Source organism: Dreissena polymorpha, chromosome 3 (assembly GCF_020536995.1).
Source record: "Dreissena polymorpha isolate Duluth1 chromosome 3, UMN_Dpol_1.0, whole genome shotgun sequence".
NCBI lineage: Eukaryota > Metazoa > Mollusca > Bivalvia > Myida > Dreissenidae > Dreissena > Dreissena polymorpha.
The window spans coordinates 129527696-129544808 of NC_068357.1; the positions used below are offsets into that span (position 1 = coordinate 129527696).

Sequence of the window (17113 nt, forward strand, 5' to 3'; positions counted from 1 at the left end):
AATGAGAAAATCAAGGCAGAATGAATACTTTCAAACAAAAGAAAGAGTCGCAAAGAATACCGTTAGGCAATCACCTATAATACAACTCATTGAAAAAGAAAGAACATTGAATTCAAAGAGGAAAGCAAGGCAGAATGAAGAATTTCAAACAAAAGAAAGGGTCGCAAAGAGAACATTTGGACAATCACCTACAATACAAGTTATTGAAAAAGAAAGAACATTCAATTCAATGAGGAAAACAAGCAGAATGAAGAATTTCAAACAAAAGAAAGGATCGCAAAGAGAACCTTTAGGCAATCACCTACCTTACAACTTATTAAAAAAGAAAGAAAATTGAATTCAAAGAGGAAAACAACATCAGATCCTTATAATTTAGAAACAGAACGACTACAGAAAAAGAGGTCAATTTTGAGAAATAAAAGTTTAGAGGCTAAATAAAATCGATTGCAAAAAGCAGCAAAAAGAAAAAGTAATGATTACCTAGAGCATGAATTTATTGCTTCTAAACAAAGAAAGGAAGTAAAGTAAAACTATGAATAATTGTATTGAAAAATTCCATGCAGCAATTGAGATTGGGTCAATCTTTATCTGAAGTTGCTGTGAACAAACCTGGTTCCGACAAAGGGTGTCTGAAGCTACATGCCTGTCAAAACAAGACAAGGAAAAGTATTTGACTACTTTGGCGTCTGTTGATGAAAACAGTGGATTTGTACTACATGTTAAGTAAATATCGCCCAAATGAAAATACCAAAGCTGTCAGTAATTAATGGCATGCAGTGGCAAAATAAGCCAAAAGAATTGGATCTTCACCCAATAGAGGAAACCTTAATTGCTTCAAGGATACCTTTCATGCAGATACGAGAATTTCCCAGGGGACGACAGTTGTCTATAAAAGGAAATGTTGTTAATGTACCTGTTGATATACAACCTGTTGTTAACGCTCTGCCAAAACCGCTTGATGAAAATATAACAGTTGATGTGAAATTTCAAAAAAAGATGTCATTTAAATCCTGTGCTTTTTCGGAAAATGTTCGCCCATTGATTGTTTAAGCTCCCTTGGAAATTGGATATTTAATGATTTAACTTGTGATGCTACAGCGTTAGCTTTCAACCTTTGGAAAGAACATTTTAACATTTTTGAACTAATTGAAATAATAAGACAAAAAGACGACCTTGAATTCTCCGATTTACTCAACAGGCTCAGAGTAAATCAGGCTACAAATGTTGATATGGCAAGACTCAAAGTATGTTTAATAAGCGTTTCCTCTCCTTTGTATGACATCAACGCCCCCCCCCCCGCATCTCTTTGCAGAGAACTGTTTCATGCACTCTTTCAATGATTCTCTTATCAGTACAATGGCCACAGAAAAGGTTATAATATCAAGTTTTACCAGCGTGGTTTTTCCAAAGCTTACCAGAGACAGGCAAGAAAATGTAATTATGACTTTGCCCAAAGATCCAAATTAAACTGCAAACCTTCACAGTTCTCTAACTGTAGTAGTTGACATGATTTATGACTTAATTGTGAACATTCATACAGAAAATGGGCTTGCAAATGGTGCAACATGTGTTGTCAAGTATATTGAATGCAAACAGACAGAAACTACTCGTCCAAGCATTTGGGTTCAGTTAGATAGTGAAATAGCCGGACAGGAAACAAGAGCGAAATACAAGAATCGTGCATTTTATCATGCAGAAATTGATGCTAACTGGACACCTATATTTTATATTGAAAGATCTTTTACTAATAACAGGAAAACATCCCAAAGAATTCAGTTCCCTTTACAGCCATCAGAGCTCAAGGAAGAACTTTAGACAAAGTTGTGATTGATTTATCACAGCGCAAAATTCGAAAAGTTCCACATCTGCATTATGTTGCACTTAGTAGAGTAAGATCTCTATCAAAATTACAAATTTTGAATATCAATCAACTTGCATTGCACGTTGATGCATGCAGAAATGAAAAGATTGCGACAACATGCTTCACTTTAACTGTGTTATAAACCCTTAGAGCAGCTTGATTCAAATCAGTTTTTCAAAATTGTTTTCAATAATTGCAGGTCTTTAAACTTGCATTCTGATGATATAAAGGTTGATCATGATGTACTATCTGCACACATTGCTGCATTTGCAGAAACAAGTTTATGTTCCAAAGATTCTAATGAAAACAACTCGATTGCAGGCTTCAGTGTGATAAGGAATTATCAAAATGAAAAAAAAATCCAAATAGAAGACATCCACATGGTTTGATTGTGTATATTTAACAAGTTCTCAGAATTCTTAACAGCATTACTTTCAGTGATGAAAACCTTGACATTCTGTACCTTCATGTAAAAATTGGTTGTGATGCAAAACAAATTGTATCCATTTACAAAGCTCCGTCTTTGTCATTTACAAATTAAAAAAAAATGAATTCCATCTTAGTCAATGTTTAATTCAATCTATAGCTACAATATGTATTAGAGATTTCAACATTAATGCTCAAACAGACAGCATGCTCTGTCAAATGATGATGGACACCTATGCATGTAAACAGTTAATCAATTCTTTTTTTTTCTTTTTTTATATATATATATATATATATGTATTGATCAATACACAATACACTTACACGCATGGAGTAATAACAGAAAAAAAATACAAAGAAAAAACAATACTACAAACATCTGTCGAGAGTCTTACATGAGACTGTAGCAAAATAATAATTTAATACAATTCGACAAATAAATCGAAGCATAAAATGCATATTCAGACTACAATTTTAAATGAATTATCTTAAAAAACTATTCCAAATTGTTCTAAAAGTTTCTATTTGATTTTTATTGAAAGCAATTATCTCCTCAATTTTGAGCCTATTCTGAAGAAATGTTATAAAATGATTAATATTGGGTATATTGTTCTGGCACTTATTTCTAAAAATATAAAATTTTGCCAACAATGTGATAAAATTAACAATCTGTGACATGTTCGAATGACCTGCTGAAACGTTACAGAAGCTTATATGTTCATAATCAAAATATGAAATAAACGGCAAATTCGCTGTTTGTTCGATATGCACTTTAACACCGTTCCAAAAATGTTGAATTACAGGACATTCCCAAAACATATGCACATTCGAATCTACTGACATACTACAAAAATCACAAATATTGGATTGTGTTAAACCACATAACAATAGATAGCTATTGTTTGGAATAATTTGCATAATATATTTATACTGGAATGATCTGAGCTTGGTATCATGTGTCAGTCTAAATGGTTGAATAAACAATTTATTCGTTTCTATTTCTTTATTAAAATATAGTTCCCATTTAGCAATTACCTTAATTGGATTGATTTGCTTTGACAGTACGAGTTTTTGATATACTAATTTGCAGATTTTAGTTGACTCTGAAATTGATGAGAGTAAATATTCTTGCGGTTGATTACTTATGTTTTTAGATTTCAGCTTTTCTTTCCATTCTAGTGGCACACTTTTTATAAGACTAAAGTATTTCAGGAAATCTCTGGTATTTAACCCGTACAAGTTTTGTAATTGCTCAAAAATATAAAATTGACTTGTTCCATAGTCGTATATTTGTTCTACATGGTTGATTCCTTTAATATGCCATTCTTTATAGAAAAATAAACCGTTTGAATTTTTTATAAATGAATTATTCCAAATAATTTCTTTTCCGATTTGTGTGATGTTATTTTGTGAGTTTACCTTATTCCAGACCTTTAATATGTCCTTTAAAAACACTGAACGAATGTTTAGTGTGTTTATATCGTCAGGTTTGATGCGATTCTTTAAAATGAAATAATTACCATAATTTAATCAAATTAATCAATTCTGCCACAACGGATTTTGGATCAACTCTAGATTTGATATTCACTCAACTTGAAGGTTTATCAGGTGTAATAGAAAATTACTGGCTAGACCATAAATTAATATATGTTGCTGAAAAAAATAAATTATCATTTGAAGATTTATAACTACTTTTTTGTTATATCACGTGCCACATTTCAAGACTACAGATGCGCATACATTGGTACCTGTTGTGGGTGTTTTTTTATCAGTGGAGACTAGGAGATAAAAAGTTGGTATCAAATAAAAAAATATATGCTGAAATTAATAGTTAAAAGCCAGTGTTCCATGTCTTAATATTAATTGTTACCAACTTGGAGTTGAACACTGATTACTGATCCATATATCTATGTACTTGGAGTTGAAACCATAATGGCATAACCACACTGTTGAGACTGGAGTTGTTATATTTAACTGACTAGAGTTGCTTTCAAATTTTGATCATTTACTGGATCTGACAAGGAGTTTTCACTGGCACTTACTTGGAGTTGAACACTGATTACTGATCCATATATCTGTATACTTGGAGTTGAAATGGCATACCCACACTGTTGAGACTGGAGTTGTTATATTTAATGGACTGGAGTTGCTTTCGAAATTTTGATCATTTACTGGGTCTGACAAGGAGTTTACACTGGCACTAACTTGGAGTTGAACACTGATTACTGATCCATATATCTATATACTTGGAGTTGAAACGATAATGGCATACCCACACTGTTGAGACTGGAGTTGTTATATTTAACTGACTGGAGTTGCTTTCAAAAGTTCGATCATTTACTGGATCTGACAAGGAATTTACACTGGCACTAACTTGGAGTTGAACACTGATTGCTGATCCATATGTCTATGTACTTGGAGCTGGAACCATAATGGCATACCCACATTGTTGGCTTAGAGTTGTTATATTTAATGGACTGGAGTTGCTTTCGAAATTTTGATCATTTACTGGATCTGACAATGAGTTTACACTGGCACTAACTTGGAGTTGAACACTGATTACTGATCCATATATCTATATACTCGGAGTTGAAACCATAATGGCATAACCACACTGTTGAGACTTGAGTTGTTATATTTAATTGACTGGAGTTGCTTTCGAAATTTTGATCATTTAGTGGATCTTACAATGAGTTTACACTGGCACTAACTTGGAGATGAACACTGATTACTGATCCATATATTTATATACTTGGAGAAACAAAAATGGCATATCGACACTGAAGTGGCAATACGTTTTTCACTTTCGAAATCATTATATTGTACTGGCATTGACTTTAGTTGAAATGATCCATTTATCTATATACTTGGAAATGTAACAATAATAGTTTATCCACACTGTTAGGCCTGGTTTTGCAATTTTAAATTTACAGGATACATGATACTACTTACATGCAGGTGAAGTGTTAGCTTTTGGTATTTATATAGTTTGTGTTATACCAAAAAGTTAAAAGAATTAACATGACCAATAATCATTACAAACATTAGAATCCCAAATGCTGTGATCGTTGTTGTTTGGATTGTGATCATGTCAAGTATCTACATTGCTTACTTTCGGTTTCACATGCTGAGCACTGTCAAAGTGACTAACGCTTGTTTAAAAACCATGGTAGCTAGGGGGCGGGGCATTTTCCTTATATGGCTACAGTAAGACGTTTTCAACATTCTAGAGGACACATTTATTTTCTGAGCTGTATGAAACTTAATCAGAAGATTTTTCCCAATGATATCTAGGACGAGTTGGAAATTCGTTCCGGTTTGTTGGTTGAAAAGCATGCCTGCCAAGGTGCGGGGCATTTTCCCTTATACAACTGTATGGCTATAGTAAACATCGTTAACACTATTATAGAAATAACATTTATTGTCCAATCTTCTTGAAACTTGGTCAGAACATTTTTTCCGTGATATATTGGATGAGGAAGAAACTAGTTCTGGTATGTTGAAAAACATGGCCACTTGGGTGGGCATTTTCGCTGATGTAGCTGTAGTAAAACCTTGTGAACACTCTAACACTCTAAAAGCACACTAATTGTCAAGTCTTTATTGATCTTGGCAAGAACAATTTTTTAATGACATTTCGAATAATTTCAAAAATTGCTACAGTCTGTTGAAAAGCATGGGTTAATTATATGACTATAATAAAACCTTGTTAACCCTATTAAAGTCACAGTTATAGTTCAATCTTTAAGAAACATGTTTGCAACATTTGTTCTAATAATATTTTGGGTTGCACAGAGAACAGGTCAGTTCCTTTGTATCTCAGGTGAGCAACTTTGGGACTTTCATGCCCTCGTGTTTTATATTTCATTCTTGTTTTTTTACTGGTGGTATTTAGTTCCAGTGTTTACATTTATCAATTTGAAGCATTTAATAACAAACTTCAATACATGCCGAAATCTGTGAAAAGGTCCCTTTAAGTCAGGGCTGATACTATGGATACACACGGTCTACTGTCAATATTGGCAGTGAAATCTAATGAGTGATTTGAGTTAAATTTTCTAACAATTATCTTTATTTATAATGAAATAAGAAATGTGTGCACCTTTTTCCCAATAATGCCCAAAGAATTTACTCTGATTAAAACTGTCTTATGTAAAAACAGATAATCACATTTTAGTATTAATAGAATAACGTTGTGCTTTTTGTCAGTGGAAGAAACTTCCCGTTCGGGAAACTAGAGGAATCCTCATATTGGTTTCCTGATCGGGAAACTCATGGACAAAATTTACAATTTTATTCCCGATCGGGAAATAAAATAGCAATTTTATGGTGGGTTCAGAAAATGGACTGGGTGAAAACTTTAATATACAAAAAATCTGTTATCGGCACTGTTTTAGTGCACTGTTTGAGTGAACACACTTCCCGCTTGGCACATGGATTGTCATTTTGAACTTTTATTTCCCGCCGTTCTCGGGGAAATCTGTGTTTTGTTACAAATCGTCCCAGCCTTGACATTTTAATACAAAACCTTTCAAGAAAATAAATTGTGCTCAAACTTTTCTTGGTGTTTGTTGTTGAATAAGCATTCATACTGGAAAATTTAGCCTAATTAGAAAATTGTCCAAAGAACTAAGATCAGAAAAGTACGAAAGCCCATAAGTACCACTGGAAAAAAATAGATAGAAGTCTTATTTACGCAAATAAAGGCGTAACTTCGATAACAAACACGTAATAACGTAATAATAATAATTTTACTTTGCTTTATTACGCCCTTTTAAGCGTATGTAGGCCTTTAAGTTTGGCGTTATTACCACTTTTTAGCGTTTGTACGCCTTTAAGTTTGCATTATTACGCCTTTTTAGCATTTGTATGCCTTTATTATACCCCCACTAAACGAAGTTTAGGGGGGTATATAGGAGTGAGCTTGTCGGTCTGTCGGTCGGTCGGTCCGTGTTCGCTCTCTAATTCAAGTAAATTTTATCCGATCTTCACCAAACTTGGTCAGAAGTTGTATCTAGATGATGTCTAGGCCAAATTCCAACATGGGCCTTGCCGGGTCAAAAGCTAGGTCAAGGGGTCACTTAGTGCGTTTAAAACATTCAGCATGTTGTCCGCTCTCTAATTCAAGTAGTTTTCAACAGAGCTTCACCAAGCTTGGTCAGAAGTTGTATCTAGATGATGTCTAGGCCAAGTTTGAACATGGGTCATGGCAGGTCAAATACTAGGTTACGGGGTTACTTAGTACGTTTAACACATTCAGCATGGTGTCTGCTCTCTAATTCAAGTAGTTTTCATCCGATCTTCACCACACTTGGTTAGAAGTTGTATCTAGATGATGTGTAGGTCAAGTTCGAACATGGGCCATGCAGGATAAAAAACCAGGTCACGGGGTCACTTAGTGCGTTTTAAACATTGAGCTTGGTGTCCACTGTTTTTTGTGAAGACAACATGCAAAATATTATGTGTTAATGCGGCATGTGGGGGTATTCGTCACGTCTGTGACAAAGCTCTAATTTCGCATAATTATGCCTTTATTTTTAGTTATTGCACGTTTATTAGCGTTATAGTGTGTTTGTTTTTCGATATTACGTTTTTATTTGGGTAGCAACGCCCTTTTTCGCGTTAATACGTCTTCGCAGGAAATTTGGTTTCTAATTCGGGAAACCACTGATTTTAACATTTTGACGTAGATTATACAAACTTTGCAACCGCATTGTAAGAAAACCAGGGACTTAAAAAAAATGTGCACGGTAAAAATTTAGATATGTATTTCCTCTACAGAAAGGTGGTGTTAAAAACAGATTTTTTGTATATTAAAGTTTTCCCCCAGCCGATTTTCTGAACCCACCATAAAATTGCTGTTTAATTTCGGGAATAAAAATGCAAATTTTGTTGATGAGTTTCCCGATCAGGAAACCAATATGGGGATTCCCCTAGTTTCCTGAACGGGAAGTTTCTTCCTCTGTTTGTGCTAAATTGTTTTGGCTATTCCGGATACCTCATTAATTCTCTTTAGACGAGGCTGTGGAACCCAAAATCAGTCTAAACCCGGACAAAAATAGAACAGATTTGAAACATATATTTTCTAAAAGGTTATAGCTTGTAGATTCTGAATTCACAAAGTTCCCAAAAATTCCCATCCGGTAAACCTCAGAATCCAAGATGGCGTCTAAGATGGCCGCCGTAAGTTAAGATCAGGTGTAAAATCAGAAATATAACTTTGCGAAAGGTATGATTAGGTAGTAATAGTATTATAAATACTCTTGTAACTTATTGGCATTAGATTAACAAATGTTATCACCTGTCTTTGACATACTTAAGGTCAAGGTCAAGGTCATTTTAACGGTCAAAGGTCAAATTTTGAAGAAAATTACCAATTTTACCACAAAGAAGTTACGTTTGCAAGAGTAAATGGTGCATGCTGATATAATCATCTTTACGGTAGAAGAGTACAAGTAAAACATGTTTCTCTGCTTGAAGTAAAGCAATATCTGGCCAAGGTAACAGCCAGAATGGCTTCAAGACGGCCGCCATCAACAATGTAGAAATAGAGGAAAATTGTTAATTTGACTCGTCGAAAACTATGATTGAGAATGGAAACATAAATACTCCTGTAACTTATTGAGATTAAATAAACACATTTTATCATGTTTAATACTTGAGGTCAAGGTCAAGGTCAAAATCAAATTTAAGGTCACAATATCAATTTTGGAAGGCCATTGCCTGTTTTAACACAAAGAAAACACATGGTTACCGTATTCACATTGTTTCGTAATTTACGTACTGCGGCGCGAGTATTAAGAACGAACACGTTAGAAAACAGAAATGAAAATGATGGCAAATATTGTACCCCATTCGGGTACTTTCATATGAAAACTGTAAATGACGTCATCAACAGTAGTAAAATGATGACGTTGTATGTTACTAAATGGCGGAAGATATAAACAGAAGTCTGAAAGCGATATAAAAATGACGCAATGTGTCTGATAAAACCATGTAAGTATACAGCATTTGCTGAAAAACCATTTATATAACATGTCCGTTACCATTATAATAATAAATTGACAAAACATTTTCATTTTATTGATCCGATGACCGCTGTTATAAACCATGTTCTCAAAAACCAGAATCAATATATGGGACATATTAGATAATAGATATAGACAAGTGATTATGATGACGATGATGAAGAGAAAGAAGATGATGATGACAAAACGTTCGATTTCAGATTATTAAGAGACACTAGTGTGGATAGATCATTTGAAAACGACTAATGAAAATCAACAACAAGAAATGACTCTCGAGGAGCCGCAAAATGACAAATATAATCAGAACTTGGATAGTGATACAGTCATAAGTAAGTACAAAGGAACGTCTTATTACGAATGGTTTGAAACAGAGGCTTACAACCAGATGATACAGACGTAGAGTCCCTTTGTGAAGATGACATGGTTGAAGAAGAAACATTGAAAAAAAGCTATGTCACTTCTGGATAAGTTGCTACTCGGTGAAGTTGACATTCAATATGTTGAAGAATCGAATATTGTAAACAAAGCAGTCAAAACACTGAAGCCGGCTATAGAAAAATTAAACGAGTTCAGAACAGCTCAACTTTGGATTGACTATATTGAAATGGTCGACATTCTACTCAGATTTACAAAGGCAGAACGAACAGGTAACAGGTTTTTACATTTAAAGACCCTTCGAAAAATGTTACCAGTTTTCGCTTCAACTGGACATAATAACTACAAAAAATCGGTATACATATATTTAAACAAGATGCTGGAACTACCAACAACTCACCCTTCTGTCTACAAGCATGAGGGCTTGCATGTAGTTCGGAGATTTGATAGATATTTTGCAGGACTTTCAACTGATCTTATCATTGAGCAAATGTTAATGAGAAGTTTAAAGGCAGTAGGGGGCTTGACTAGAGGAAGAGGAATCAATGAATATCAGAGGGCCCAGTGGATTTTATCAAGGCCAGCCTGTTCTGAAATTAATATTCAAATGCAGGATTTAACAGGCAGGATGTATGAAGCAAGCGAACAACACAAGGAATGTGGGAAATCACGACAAAGTAGGGACGGAAAAGATGTTCAGAAGATGATTAATTACTACTGATAGAAATCTATTTACAACGGAAGAGAAGTATTTCAGAAGCATATCCAGTGGTGTTTTAGCAGGTGAATACGTGAATGCAGATAAAGGTAGAGAGGTGGGAGAAAGAATCATCAAAAGTATGGAAGGGAAGAGCATTCAAAAATATACATTTTCCAGAAAATCACAGGTTGAAACAATGAATGACAATGCCTGTGTAAAAAATTATGAAGAAAAGGAAAATACAGATCCCCAAATCCTTTTTCAAAGGTTAATTACAGCAGCTCAAGGATCTGTACCATTAGATGATCTACCTGAATTCCTCTACTACAAGCCTAGTACATATCCTGCTTCCCTATTTGAAAGAAAGAATATGCTTAGAGAATCACAGAAGGCATCCTTAGGTGCGGATTTAACAAAAGGAGTTTCTAGTAGTGAATTACAGCAAGATGATTTAGATAGCCATTACGTTGTTGAAATAGGACACTTATATCAAAAACTGAATCGGCCTCTGGGAAGAACACATGGTGAAATTTGTGACATATACATTAGCTTTCTTCAACGAAAATACCCAAAATGCCACGTAGTGTATGATGGATATATGTCAGGACCATTTACTATGGACAATGTTCATAAAACGAGAACACATGGAAAGGAAGAAGTGAAGGTGAGTGTGGAAGAAGAGCTGTTGATGAACACAACCAAGAAAGCCTTCCTCTTAAACAGTGCAAATAAACAGCACTTTATCAATATATTAGCAGATAAATTACAGAAGCAATGTAACAAAATGTTCGGCTGATGCAGACTATGAAATAGTAAAAATCGCTCTAAAACATGCAGTAATTACTAATAAGGTAGTCATAGGTGATGCCACAGATTTATTGGTGCTATTGTGTCACTACTATCGATCGACAGGAAATTCAGTCCATCTCGAAAGTGAGTCAAGGTAAAAAACCAAGTCAGTAAATATACGCAAATTACAGCAGGATTTTGGAGAAAACATATGCCAGAACATACTATCCCTACATGCATTCCGCGGTTGCGACACGGTTTAAAAACCAAGTGGTGTTGGTAAAACGATTTCATTTAGACTCTTTAAGAAGTCAAAGCGCTTTCTTGAATCTGTGGCGTTGTTCAACAAACTTCCAAACCAAATTCAGACTCTGATCAACTTACAATATGGGTTAAATCTTCATCAAACAGGTCTAGTGAGTGCTATACAACTTTCTCGCTGTTTGTCATAAACAAGGTGCTCAACATGGTTATCTAATTCATTCTAGACAAAAAAGGAGACTTTTTGTGCATTATAAGTTTGATTGGTGTATATACACATACAATGACTTTGATTATTGTCATCCAAATATGTCAACATGTGAAATTCTCCAAACTCCTAAGTTTCTTTGGATGGAGTTTAAAAAACATTAGCCCTACCGCTAGCACATAAATTACAATAAATGCTTAAATGTATTATTATGTTACGTTTAGGATATATTGTGCATTTCATAAGAACATTTAAATAAGCACACAATTGAATTTCAATACCATCCTAAGGTTTCATATGCAACAGACCTGCCAGATGCCGCTTTACTAGAAATGATCAAATGAAGAAGATGATTTTATGTTTGATCAGTATCATGCAAAAAATGGACCTTACTGCATATGCAAACAGTGCAGCTTTCAATTGATATACCTCTGCATTGGTATTCCCTGATGAGTCATAAAGTGTAGAGGTGAGACCATGACAACGTATGTGACTTTATAGCTGACAGTGTAGCTCCTGACCAGACTGGATTGATGCGCAGGCTAGTTTGGAGCTACTCTGTCAGCATATGTCACTATAATATTCAGGTCTTAGGCAGACTGTTGGGGTGCTGTATGGTGTGATATCATTTGATTTCATCACAGTGGATCTTTTTCAGATTGAGTCTGTTTGATTAAGCTTTCATTATTTAAAAATATGTTGTGACTATGCAATAAAATATCTTCTAAATTGTATATACAACATTTCAGTGGGGTTGTAGATGTTGACATACTGATTGCAATATAAGTCTTTTTCTTATGATATCAAATATAAGCATATCTCAATGTTGGTTGGTGTCTGTTTGTTACTTATTGATCATATACTTCCTGGTTCATAATAGTTGTTTCAAAAAGTGAGTTTTTTAAGATTCATCTTCATTTGGTTAAATGCCCACCTAGTAGTATGTGTTTTCTGATGAAATTACTACATTATTCAGTATCAATTGAGCCTCGTTCTGGGTAATGCTTAATGCAAGTGCACGAAGGGTCGTGCAGAATGCACAGACTAATCCGAGACTACATTTTAAGCACATTTATTAAGCCTAGTTTTCCCATAACACAACTCATTTGATCTATTTGTTATTTGAAGAATGATGTACTATTATAATTAATTGTTTATATTGCAATTCTTTAACATACATTTTATGAGATATAAGAGACGAATTTTTATGATATACCCGTGTTGTGCATTTTGTATTCATTTGAACTACAGAGCTACCATGCATTATTGCATTGAAAATAGTTGCTACATTTACTAGTTTTGTAATTCACATACTAGAGCATTAATAATGAAACAGTTATCATTACATTTAGTTAGTGTATGTTTTTATTTTTTTATTTAAAACTTTATGCCACTTGACAGCCTTTTTTCCAAAGCCATTTATCTGCAATGTCAGTATTTAAACATGCAGTACACAAATAATCATAAAACTGACATAACCAGTTGGACCAGGGCTTTCTGTGGCAAGAATTGAGGTCTTATATAGGCTTTGTACAGTGATATTGAAACATATGCCTTATATTTCAGGAACAAATGAAAAACTTCAAAGGGGAAAGTCTAAAATTAGAAGGTAAGTACATAATTATTACATGGTAACATCATAGCCTCGATTGTCTTATAATTAAGTAGCATCACTACCGGTATATGGAAGTCCAGCACATTTGACAAAACTACAATATTTTGATGCTTTTAGCGTTTAGTAAATGTCCCTTACCTTTTTCTGTTTGTGTATGGGTATTTTTTATTGCTGAATATCTGTGTGAGTTGGAAAGAACACTCAGAGATAATAATTTTGGTCAAACATTGCTTTACATAGTGCCTAAATGTTAGCGTTTTAAAACCTTGTGCATTGATTATGAACATTGACCTTCTAGAGATATTAATTAATATTGTAGAATTAAACAATTATTGACATGTAGATATGGTCAGGAAGCCCCACTTGTGTTGCTGTCTTGACAAATTAGATACAGGGATATTGTTTAATGATCCACTCAACATCTACTCTAGGAAGTGTTTTTGATCTACACACACAGTAAATAGTATGCATGTATATAAGCTGTGCTTTTTAAAACAAGGCCTAATGCATTTGCTAAAATGGTTGTCTTAGATAAGCCCATGCAGTGTGCACATGCTTATCATGGAAAACACTTTCTGCCTTAATATGATTTTCATTTTTAAGATTTCCTTTAAATGAAAATTGTTATTGAAGCAGAAGGTGTCATCCCTGCAGGCAGAGGCCAATTTTGCGCCACACATTTAAGAACATGCATTAAGCCCAATTTACCCTGAGCGTTGCTTATATATACAAAGACTTCCAATCATATAAATAATAAATAGTCTGCATTGTTATGTTTGTCTTTTACCTGTCACAAGTATCGCTTGTGCAATTAGAACATGAAGACTTGTTTTATAATTTAATGTAAATGTATTATAATACACTGATATTAAATAATTTTATTTTTGCATTTTTAAAGTGTCAGTTTCTCGTGATAGACATTCCCATTATTTCCATCTCTAATTGTTACTTGAACATCACTAATAAGAATATCATTATATAATTCAATTGCTTTGAATGGTTTTGATCGTTATTTTTGTTGAATTTTCAGATGTTTTATTGAAGCCTGTGCAAAGAATACAGACAAACCATCTTGTTCTTTATGTAGGTACAACTTCCTAGCTTTTGATATTTTCAGCTTCTATTGTCAAATTGTTCTGCTGCATAATATAAGTTTTAGGCGATTTTATTTCCCCTCCATTTTATTTTAAGATGAAATTGTGTTGGAACCTTTTTTTTTATTTTTAACCAAATACTGATGGGTTTGGGGGGGGGGTAAATAAATAATTTATTAATAATTGTTAGCTCACCTGAGCACAACGTGCTCATGGTGAGCTTTTGTGATCGCCTTTTGTCCATCGTCCGTCGTGCGGCGTCAACATTTCGCCCCGTGGACACTCTAGAGGAACATTGTCCGATCTTCATGAAACTTGGTCAGAACATTTGTCCCATTGATACCTCGACTAAGTTCGAAACTGGGTCATGCTTGGTCAAAAACTAGGTCACTAGCTCAAAAAAATGAAAAACCTCGTGAACACTGTAGAAGTCACATTTGATGCCCAATCTTCATGTTACTTTGTCAAAATGTTTTTCTATAAATGATATGTTGGTTGAGTTCAAAAATGGTTCCGGTCCGTTAAAAAACATGGCCGCCAGGGGGCGGGGCAATATTCCTTATATGCCTAGAGAGAAACCTTGTGAACACTCTAGAAGTCACAATTTTTTGCCAATCATCATGAAACTTGGTCAAAACGTTGGTTTTCAAGATATCTCGGACGAGTTCGAAAATGGTCCAGATCGGTGAAAAAACATGGCCGCCAGGGGGAGGGGCAGTTTTCTCTATATGTTTATAGTGAAAACATGTGAACACTCTAGAAGTCACATTTTTGGACCAATCTTCATGAAATTTGGTCAGAACATGTGTTTTCTGGATATGACGGTTGAGTTCAAAAATGGATTAGGATCGGTAAAAAAAAACATGGCCGCCAGGGGTAGGGGTCATTTTCCTTATATTTATATAGTAAAAAGAGCTTGTGAGCATCAAGAAGTCACATTTTTTGGCCTAATCACCATGAATTTTTTCTAATCATCGATTTTATAGATATCTTGGACGAGTTCGAAAATGGTCATGATGGGTGGAAAAACATGGCCGCCGGGGGTGGGGCAGTTTTCTCTATATGTATAAACTTTAAACTATAAAGTGAAAAGATGTGAACAGTCTTGAAGACACATTTTTTGCCCAATCTTCATGAAATTTGGTCAGAACATTTGTTTCCTGGATACGACAGTTGAGTTCGAAAATGGTTTGGATCTTTTTTGTAATATTTATGCCCCCCTTCGAAGAAGAGCGGGTATATTGCTTTGCACATGTCGGTCCGTCCGTATGTCCGTCCGTCCGTCCACCATATGGTTTCCGGATGATAACTCAAGAAAGCTTAGGCCTAGGATCATGATACTTCATAGGTACATTGATCATGACTCGCAGATGACCCCTATTGATTTTAAGGGACTAGGTCAAAGGTCAAGGTCACAGTGACCGGAAATAGTTAAATGGTTTCCAGATGATAACTCAAGAATACTTATGACTAGGATCATGAAACTTCATAGGTACATTGATCATGACTCGCAGATGACCCCTATTGATTTTCAGGTCACTAGGTCAAAGGTCAATGTCACGGTGACCCAAAATTGTAAAATGGTTTCCGGATGATAACTCAATAACGCTTATGCTTAGGATCATAAATCTTCATAGGTACATTGATCATGGCTCGCAGATGACCCCTATTGATTTTCAGGTCACTAGGTCAAAGGTCAAGGTCAGGGTGACCAGAAATAGTAAAATGGTTTCTGGATGATATCTCAAGAACACTTATGCATAGGATCATGAAACTTCATAGGTACATTGATCATGGCTCGCAGATGACCCCTATTGATTTTCAGGTCACTAGGTCAAAGGTCAAGGTCACGGTGACTCAACTTAGAAAAATGGTTTCCGGATGATAACTCAAGAACGCTTACGCCTAGGATCATGAAACTTCATAGATACATTGATCATGACTCGCAGATAACTCCTATTGACTTTCAGGTCACTAGGTCAAAGGTCAAGGTGACTTGACACAGTAAAATGGTTTCCGGATGATAACTCAAGAAAGCTTACGCCTAGGATCATGAAACTTCATAGGTACATTGATCATGACTCGCAGATAACCCCTATTGATTTTGAGGTCACTAGGTCAAAGGTCAAGATCACAGTGCCAAAAAACGTATTCACACAATGGCTGCCACTACAACTGACAGCCCATATGGGGGGCATGCATGTTTTACAAACAGCCCTTGTTATATAGTAAAAAAGCTTGTGAACACTCTAGTTTCCTGATTTTATGGCAGATTTGTTTGGGCTTTCCTTTTCCTTTCTGCTGGATTACCTCTTCCAGACATTTTGTGACGCTTTTGTTATATAACTAAGAAATATCTCTGCAGATTAATGTAGATTTCTATTTTTTCTGTAGGTTTAAGCCTTGGAATCCAATGCCAGAAAGGGAGTGATCTCAGAACTTTCTGTTTATAGAATGGGCAGTAACTCTTTCTCAGGAATTTGAGACTCTTTATTGATCAACATACTAGTATGCTCAAGATACTCTCCTTTGGAGGGTCTACATTTCTGCTAAAATAAACTGGGTTTTATTGTTTAATACAAATCCCACATTATCAAAGATTTGTGTTTTAAAACACAATATAAATTTATTAAAATTTATTTAATATAATTGCAAGCTGAGTCTGAAAATAGTTCATGTTTGTTTATAATCAAGGCTCTCAGGGGGTGGTAGTTTTTTGTATGCCTACAGTTGTTTATAGTGAAACATTGTGAATA

General features: G+C 34.8%; 1 protein-coding gene across 1 annotated transcript in view; it reads left to right on the forward strand.

Moving 5' to 3' along the window:
* Positions 1-17113, forward strand: part of LOC127872589 (breakpoint cluster region protein-like) — a 96813-nt gene that overhangs the window by 60541 nt on the left and 19159 nt on the right. The window contains exons 6-7 of the mRNA XM_052415916.1: positions 13215-13257; positions 14294-14346. Of these exons, the coding sequence (XP_052271876.1) occupies positions 13215-13257; positions 14294-14346 (96 nt within the window). The remainder of the gene's footprint in view (positions 1-13214; positions 13258-14293; positions 14347-17113) is intronic.